The sequence below is a fragment of the Microtus ochrogaster genome, unplaced genomic scaffold (genome assembly GCF_000317375.1).
Source record: "Microtus ochrogaster isolate Prairie Vole_2 unplaced genomic scaffold, MicOch1.0 UNK2, whole genome shotgun sequence".
Taxonomy (NCBI): domain Eukaryota; kingdom Metazoa; phylum Chordata; class Mammalia; order Rodentia; family Cricetidae; genus Microtus; species Microtus ochrogaster.
The window spans coordinates 17,914,324-17,923,521 of record NW_004949100.1 but is presented as its reverse complement, the minus strand read 5'-3'; the positions used below and the strand labels follow the sequence as shown (position 1 = coordinate 17,923,521).

The 9,198-nt window shown below is 42.3% G+C and overlaps 1 protein-coding gene across 1 annotated transcript in view; it reads left to right on the top strand.

Annotated features, from left to right (window-relative positions):
- The first annotated feature begins 358 nt into the window (after positions 1-358).
- The window catches only part of Gtpbp4 (GTP binding protein 4), an 18,892-nt gene continuing 10,052 nt past the window's right edge, over positions 359-9,198 (top strand). The window contains exons 1-8 of the mRNA XM_005365405.2: positions 359-474; positions 2,276-2,446; positions 4,192-4,295; positions 4,380-4,516; positions 5,443-5,543; positions 6,980-7,072; positions 7,987-8,178; positions 8,627-8,692. Of these exons, the coding sequence (XP_005365462.1) occupies positions 427-474; positions 2,276-2,446; positions 4,192-4,295; positions 4,380-4,516; positions 5,443-5,543; positions 6,980-7,072; positions 7,987-8,178; positions 8,627-8,692 (912 nt within the window). The 5' untranslated portion in view covers positions 359-426. The remainder of the gene's footprint in view (positions 475-2,275; positions 2,447-4,191; positions 4,296-4,379; positions 4,517-5,442; positions 5,544-6,979; positions 7,073-7,986; positions 8,179-8,626; positions 8,693-9,198) is intronic.

Below are 9,198 nucleotides of genomic sequence, written 5' to 3'. Positions count from 1 at the left end.
AGGTGCCCAGCGCCGCGTCCTTCCGCTGCTCTGTCACTCGCCCTGACCGTGGCGTCCCCCGAGGCAGCGAACAGCTTTTGGAGCCCCGAAGCCTGCTTTCCAAAGACCTCCGAGGGGCCCTGGAGGCCCTCCGTCACCCTGCAAGGATTTAGCTCCCCCGCATTTCTCAAATGCGGCCGACCTCTTCCGCGGCTCACCTGGCCCCGTCCTCTCTTGGAGATGGGCCTCCCAGCCGAGCGGGGGCAGTGTCGGGACGTGGAGCCCGCCTTGGCGGATGCACGCCGCTCTGTGTTCAGGAAGTGACGCCACGTTTGGGCCCGGTAACTAAACTTCTGTCACTCGTAATATCGGAAGTCCCGCCCACCCCCGACAACGGAAGTCCGGTCCGCTGAGTCTCCACGTTTCCTCGTGCTTTCCACCGCCGGCATGGCGCATTATAACTTCAAGAAGATTACGGTGGTGCCGTCTGCCAAGGTAGGGGTGACAGAGGTCGTTCCCGCTTCTCTCCCTCTTCCCTGACAAGTGGCCGGGAACGGTCCAGGCCTATATCCCCAAGGCTGGGAGAGGCGGACACCGTAGATCCACTCGGTCCCAAGTGCCGGTTTCCACTTGCTAGACTTTGTCTTGGAGATCCTCAGAGATGAGGTCCAGTCTCTAAATTCAAATCTCTCTCCTCCTGATCGTTGGTCCCCCAAACCTAGAGTCCCTTCAAGACCCCAGGACCCTTCTAGAGCCTGTGATTCTTACCTGGCCTGCCGATGTGACAAAGTGTCTGGGTGGTGGCCACAGGGAGGGACAAGGCAGGAAGCCTAAGGTGTTAGTGGTGAGCGTCGAGCGACCCCTGCTTTAGGATCCTAAGTTAAATGTAGCATCTTCTTCTTTAAGCAAAACCTCATTCATTGCTGTCACAGTCTACAAGTTTGTAGGCAGTTGTCATTTGTCTTTGGTCTTGGAAAATGCAGGTGGTTTTAAGCATCCCAAGGTAAACGTAGCCAGGCCAAATTTGTGTAACTTAGCAATATACATCCCTTAAAGGGTTAAAGTGTTGCCTATTAGCTAGGCTAAAGAAACTACGGGGATACACGTGCTTCTTTGAAAGCTCCGGTCATTGAGTTGCAGGATCAATTCAGAGAAGGAACTGCTGTTGTTGTCATCCCATTTATGGCTGTGTGGGTATTTTCAGTGTCCCCCTTTCTGAATGAGCGTGTTTTGAGAAGTTTTGTAATGAACTAGTGTCTTCGTGGTGGTGCATACCTTTAATCCCAGCACTAGGGAAGCAGAGGCAGGTGGATTTAAGGAGACCAAGAAGACAAAAACCATGTTTTTCATTAGTGACATACAGAGTTCTTTTCATTACATGTCTGTTATTTCTCCCTTTCTCTTTCTGGTGTAATCATTCTGCTACACATCTCACTAGTTTTTTTGTTTGTTTGTTTGTTGTTTTTTTTTTTTTTTTTGGTTTTTCGAGATAGGGTTTCGTTGCATCTTTGGATCCTGTCCTGGAACTAGCTCTTGTAGACCAGGCTGGTCTCGAACTCACAGAGATCTGCCTGACTCTGCCTCCCGAGTGCATTAAAGGTGTGCACCACCACCGCCCGACTATTATTAGTTTTTAATATTCGAAAAGAAACCATATGTTGGGATCACATCTTGTGTTTTAGTTTTCATGATAGCCCCGACCACCTCTCGAGTGTTGAAGGAGTTTGTATACTTTTTGTCTCACTTGAAATGGAGGTCATTGGATCAAATGAACTAGCATAGTTGACTGAGTGACAGTTTTTTTTTTTTAACATTTTAGTACAGTATGAATCATGGTCACTCTAAATGAGGTGTGTTTCTTGAAAACAAATGAGTTTGTGTATGTGTAGATGAATGATGGTAATCCTTTGATGGTTGGAAATACAAATTCAGTCTGAAGAGAACGGGGTACTTTTGTAAACAATATATGCTAGGTGCTGTTTGCATAGGTATACCTAAGGTAAAATAATATTCTTAAGAATCAGTTTCCGAAGGAATAGATAAATGCATTTATACGCACAGTATGATGGAGAAATGTGCAATTGGCATTCTGTGTTTGTGAGTTCCAAATCCAGGTTTTCTTAAAGGCCTGAAACTATGAAGATGAGCCAAGTTGTATATAAAACAATTGAGTTTGAAAAAGTAAATTTTGTAGTTTAAAACATGTAGAGCCAGATTAATTTTTTAATACAGCGATAAGCAAATGCATAGAAAGTACATGTTTGAATTGTATATTAATTATTTTCTTTAATCATAGGACTTTATTGACCTGACATTATCCAAGACTCAACGAAAAACTCCAACGGTTATTCATAAGCATTATCAAATTCATCGAATTCGACATTTTTATATGAGAAAAGTCAAATTTACTCAACAGAATTACCATGACAGACTGTCACAGATTTTGACAGATTTCCCCAAATTGGATGTAAGTGACATGTATTGTTATATAAATATAAGCCTTCAGAGAATCAGTGTTTAGCTAGTTTGATGTATTCATTTGTCAGAGAAGAAATAATTGATTTGTCACGTGGTAATTCAGGGACAAAGCTAGTTTTGGAATCCAGGTTTTTTGAATCTTTAGTGTTCTTCCCAAACCCCATTCAGTAGTGCCGATGCTGTCTTCCCAGGCGTTCTCTGTAGAGTGTCTGGGCTTCCAGTGTTAGCTTAGTGAAAGCTGCTGATTGCATATCCTGAAGCCCAGGATTCTTGGCTGGCCTGTGGCTTGTCCAAACTTCACCCTTCCCTGTTCTGAGGCCTCCTTTCCTCTAGGTTCAGCTGAGTTAGTGGCCAGAGGTTCCCCGGTTTGTGAGCTTGTTACTTTGCGGATGATGGTTAGGTCAGCACTGGCAGCCTACTTTGCAGTTGACAGCTGTCACTTGCTTGTTTGGCTCAGAAATGGAAGGGCAGACACTGTTCATTTCTTGGGAAGGGTCAAGTACGGGAAAGAACCCGAGGGTTAGAAAAAAGAATGTAATGATCTAAAGTGACTTAATATTAGGAAATACCCCACTTTAGTAGACAGTGTATTTTAAAGTAGTCAATTTTTCGTGGTTATTTTTGCATTTCTTTATTAGTTTTTATATATGAGAGGTGGGAGAACTCAACTGCTTGCCTGTTCTCTTACTACTGCCTAGTAACAATCGTACCTACTACTCTGAAATTGTTCTCAGGTGGATACAGTTTTCAGAATTGTAAATCACGAAGACACATGGCAAGCACAGTTCCAAGCAGTAGGGATAGAACAGTAAAAGGTACTCTCCTCAGCTGAGCTTGGTGTCGCAGTAGGGAGATCTTGAGTTCTTCACCAGCCAGGGATGCATAATGCTACCATCAAAAACAAACATAAAATACAGAATAGAGCATTTTTTTTCTTTGTTTTTCCTGTGTCTGTATAGTTATAGCCCTGGCTGACCTGGACCTCACTTTGTAGACCAGGCTGGATTTGTGCTCACAGAATCTACTGCTTCTCTCCCTAGTGCTGAGTCTAAAGGCCTGAAATTATTAGTCCTTGGAGATAGAGGTTGGCAGATCTCTTGAGTTTGAGGTCAGTCTGGTCTACATAGTGAATTCCAGGCCAGCCAAAGCTAATAAAGACATTGTCTCAGAACAAGCAAAAATAGAAAATAAAATTAATGGCCCCATTCTATTGAATGGAGCTCATAAACATAAAAATATATAGCATGTCATATCAAAGAAAGAAAGCTGAACTAGGAAAGAAGGTCTCTGCAGGGAGCCTGAGGGAATTGAAGAGAGTAAATGCTGTAGGCAGAGTGAGCATCAGCTACAAGAAGTGATGATCGGCAGTTGGGAGGTTATTAGTGAACTTGGGTTCATAAAATCCTGGTGCAGCGTGCTCAAGTGGAAAGAAGGTGAGATGCCTCCCGTACTGGCAGTACTAACAGTTCCTTAAGTGTTTGTGTGCTGTCCTGAGTAGTTCTGACACTGTCATTGGATGGAGGTTGGGGCGACTACAAGTGATTGCTGCAGCTCCTTCCCTGGGGATTGCTTCTGGTTCCTTAGAGGAGTAATTTGACAGGGTTATTGGCGAGGCGAGAGGTCTGGGGATCAGAGCTGACAGAGGAAAGGGAGATTATTCTCATGTTTGTTGCATAAGGCTAAGAAACTATTGCACCACAGTGACGTTTTGTATATTTCACTTTTTCATTATAGGATATCCATCCATTTTACGCTGACTTGATGAATATCCTCTATGACAAGGATCATTACAAGTTGGCTCTAGGTCAAATAAATATTGCCAAAAATTTGGTGGACAAGTAAGGTATTTTCTTACTAAAGTATCTTGTAAGTTATTATTAAAAAATAACAGAAAAGCCTTAGATATTTTCTCTTTTTCAAAGTGTTGCCAAAGATTATGTGCGGCTTATGAAATATGGTGATTCTCTGTACCGCTGCAAGCAGCTGAAGCGCGCTGCCCTTGGGCGCATGTGTACTATTATCAAGAGACAGAGGCAGAGTTTGGAGTATTTGGAACAAGGTACTTGCTACACATAAGCAGAAGTGGGATTTGTTATGTTCTTTTATGTTTGGGACTTACTTTAATTTTTTTAATTAATTAATTTATTTATTTATTATGCATACAATATTCTGTCTGTGTGTACGTCTGCAGGCCAGAAGAGGGCACCAGACCCCATCACAGATGGTTGTGAGCCACCATGTGGTTGCTGGGAATTGAACTCAGGACCTCTGGAAGAGCAGACACTGCTCTTAACCACTGAGCCATCTCTCCAGCCCCCGACTTATTTTAATTTTAATATTTTTGGAGATTTGTGAAATGCATGTTTTTAGTATTTAGCAAGTAAAACATACACCTAAAAACACTTTATTTAATAGGATAATTTCTGAGTTAGAGCTTGAAATCGAACCTTGTGCAACACCCCTAGCCCTACAATCTTTCTGATTGGCATTGTCCTCTTTCCCTGAAATGGTTCCTCAAGGTTCTTTGAAAGTGTTTCCTGCAGATCTGTGGGATTCTCATGATAGGCCAGTGGGTGCCATGATAGAGCCATGCTGGTATTACAGGTGAGGTAACTGAGCTGCAATAGTTCCCGTTCAGCATGCATGCATCAGAGCATGCTGTAGACCATCTTCCCAACATGGTTCTTAGTCTCACTTCGGACTAAAGCAACCAAAATCACAGATTGGTAGATTAAGCACTTGATTCGTGGTGTAGCCATATTTGGAAAATACTCTTGTGTGTACGTGCATATGCTGTTAGCTTCTACAGGTATTCCTTACCAGCCTCACTTTCTCCGCCAGTTTTGCAATTATAAAAGTGTAATCCCAGCTACCCAGAAGGCTGAGGGAGGAGTGCAGGTAATTATGAGCCTGGAGTATGACTAAGTAGAAATAAAATTTCAAGTCAATTTTAAATTCTAAATTTCTAACTTAAATTCTTTATAGTACGTCAACATTTATCCCGCTTGCCAACCATTGATCCAAATACAAGGACTTTGCTTTTGTGTGGGTATCCAAATGTTGGGAAATCCAGCTTCATCAATAAGGTAGGTGTGTTTTTATTATAAAGCAGCTGTCTGATTAACTTAGGTCAAAGTACTGCTTCATTCCCTTTGTTGGATTTAGGATGGGCTTGTGAATATTCTAACTAGTCATTAGTATATGACTTCTCTAGGTCCTGATGTATAAGCACATCTGAGTTCCTTTCAGGAGGCTTAACTCATTGTTTGAACCTAGATTTATGTAGTGATTGCCTGGACCATTCATTTTGATTCTTGTGTGCCCTGCAATTTCTCAGGAGTATGAGACATCTCAGTTAAGTTTTTTTAACTGAGAGGTTTTCATGACAGCTTTGTGTCAGCTCAGTCTGGGAATACTCTTAGGCTTGGTAGCACTCACTGGGCTAGTTTCCCAGCCTGAAGCTACTTAGGTGATTTGTTACCTTGGTGATTGTGTCAGCTTTCGTGTGAACTGTGTCCACTGTAATAGAGGTTTTCTGAGTATCTCCTATTTTTTTTCTTTCTGAGACTGGGTCAAGTTATATAGTCCAGGCTGACCTTGAACCTGCTGTCTTGCCTCTGTCTCCAGAATGCAGGGATTATCAGGTATGGATGGGCTCCATTCCTGGCCTGTGTCCGTCTTTACCTGAATAGAATTATTAAGCTCTTGTGTGACATTTAAGAACAAGTGATTTGCTGTTTCTGGACATACTAAGGCTCACTCAGTGCCAGAACGATTTTGCTTTGAAGCTGTTTGTGTGTGAGTGATGGTCAGAGAAGAGCTTGGTTCTTTCCTTCTGTGTGGGTCCTGGAAATTGAACTTGGGTCATCTGGCTTGGTGGCAGGCACCTTTATCTACTGAGCCACCTTGCTGGCCCAGAAAGTTTTATTTTTACCCACAAGTTGTCCTGACTTGGTAGCACACAATGCTCTTGGGGGTTCTAATGGAACTTTCTAATACTAGTCGGCCTTCTCTACATCTGCTATGACTGTTTTGTGCTCTGGGGGTTGATACAGTGGCCTCTGGCCACATCTGGCTTTTTGACTTGTAGTTTAAACTAATTCAGTTTCTGACTGATATGAGCTGCATATTGAGCCTTGGAGAATAGAGTGGCTGGTGGACCCTGGTGTAAGGGAAGAGGAGCAAGGCATTTGCCAAAATGATACTTTCTGTCCTGTACTACTGGGGTTTTATTTTCTACCAAAAAGATTGTGTGTGTGTGTGTGTGTGTGTGTGTGTGTTTTGAACTCAGGACCGCACTATCCCCAGCCTTTAATTTTGAGACCATCTTTCCCAGTTGCCCAGATTGATTCTCAGCCTGTTATTTTCCTGTATCGGTAGCCTATGTGGCTGAAAATTGAGCAGTGTTGTGTTTAGCTAAAATTAGTCTTGATAAAGTGTGGGTGCCATGCTTAGATTGTTTGGGGGAGATTGTGATATGGACTCTTTTGACTGTGAAAGCATCCTTTTTGTCATCTTCTAGGTGACAAGAGCAGATGTAGATGTTCAGCCCTATGCATTCACCACCAAATCTCTGTTTGTTGGGCACATGGACTATAAGTATCTGCGCTGGCAGGTGAGTCTCGTCTGCAAACATAGAACAAACATCCTGGGTTTTGATGATATTTAAGGAGCTGTAGTATATGTCCATCCCATAGTGCACTTAGTATACAACCAGTGGTGAGCAGCGTCCTTTAGCGACAATTCTGAGGTGGGAGATTGTTTCTCTGGTTTTACCAAGAACTTGAGACTCTCTGTCATGAAAAGAGAACCAACCCGAACTTTGGAGGTGTGTAATGACTGATCATATTTATGTAACCAAGAGGAAGCTGGCAGCTGCCGTATAGATTTCTGCTTTACTTCCCCAGGGGTGATTTCATTTCCTTAATAATGCCTCTAATGAATAAAATATTCTCTGTTATTTTAAGATATGTCACTAGAAATGGCATTTACTATTGAAAAACATGAAATAGTCTAGTTTACAACCAAATCTAATTTATAAATGATGAAGAAGCCAAATATTAGAAGTTGGGAGAGTTATCGTTTTTTAGTTTTTCTGGATTTTGATAGCTGTATGAAAAAAGTCTCATTTCTCCCAAAGCCAGTATCTCTTTAATGGGCTCTGCAGGTTTCTTTAGATCCCTGTGTCTGTTCTTTTGAGACAGGGTCTCACTAGCCAGGCTGGCTTTAAGCTCACCGTGTAGGTCATTTAGCCTTAAACACATGACATCCTATTTTTGCTTCCTTGGTGCTAGGCTTACAGGTATGAGTCACCATACTAGGCTCCTGGATTTTGTTTCCGCTTTTATAGAATTATGTACTCTTTTTTTCGTTCTTTTGTTTATTTTATCATTGTCAGATTCTGGTGTCATATTTTACTTACTAGTTTTGCTAGAACTGGTTTGGATATAAGAGAATGACTCTGGGACCCCCCCCCCCCCAAGACATTTTTGAGTGAGTCTACTTTAAATGATGAAGTCTGGTTGTTAGGTCGTAGATACCCCAGGGATTTTGGATCATCCTTTGGAGGATCGGAACACCATTGAAATGCAGGCTATCACAGCCCTGGCCCATCTCCGAGCTGCAGTTCTGTATGTGATGGATTTGTCCGAGCAGTGTGGACATGGGTTGAAGGAGCAACTAGAACTCTTCCAGAATATCAGGCCTCTTTTTATCAACAAGGTAAGCGTGGTAACTAATACTTTAATTTACACACTGGTACCTCTTACTCATAAGTAATGGGTTCTAAGAAGACCATGTGGACATCTGAAATGATAGATGATACCGAATGTTCTACGTCACTTTACCACATGCAGTATTGTGACAGTTGATGTGGTAACTGACATAAGCCCAGTGGCTGGTTGCCTGGTAGCAGAGTGAATGCACCAGACAAAAGGATGATTTGTGTCCTGGGTGGAATGCGACACTAAGACAGGAGGTTTCATTGCACTGCTTCGGATGGGTCGCAGTTTAAATTTATATGTTGTTTATCTGTAGAACTTTCCACTTTCTATATTCCACTAGTAGTTGGTCTCAGCTTGGGTAAATGAAGTTGCAGAAAGCAAAGGCATGGAGAAGGAGGGGCTAAATCTTTAGTATGAAAGTAATAATTTCTTTTCTTCCTTGCTAGCCTCTTATTATTGTGGCAAACAAATGTGACGTGAAGAGAATAGCCGAGCTTTCTGAAGAAGATCAGGTAAACCACTTGGCATATTAATATATATGTACACTTTTTAAAGACCAATCTTGAATCCTCAGATGTTCATTTAGGAGGAATTTTAGTGCTTCTAGTTATCACATGTGTGGAGAGGCTCACCACACCAGATCATTGGTTGCTAAATGACAGAATTAGTGCTCAGACTCTGGCTTTCTCTGAAACCATGCTTTAGTCCCTTGATAATAGAAGTTGACCTTGTTCATGGGAAGGTTTAATGTCTATTGAGAGTTGGTCGCCTGCCTCTGAACTAGGGAGTGTTTGTAGGTATAAACATGACATTTGATGGAAAACATACCAAGTTCCTTCTCTACAGTCTTAGTGAGCCATAAAATGATAGATAAATAACCAATTTTTATATTTTCTAAGGCGTTCTCTTGGACAGTTTTTGGCAGAAATTTTAAGAAATAGCACTGAGCCGGGCGGTGGTGGCGCACGCCTTTAATCCCAGCACTTGGGAGGCAGAGGCAGGCGGATCTCTGTGAGTT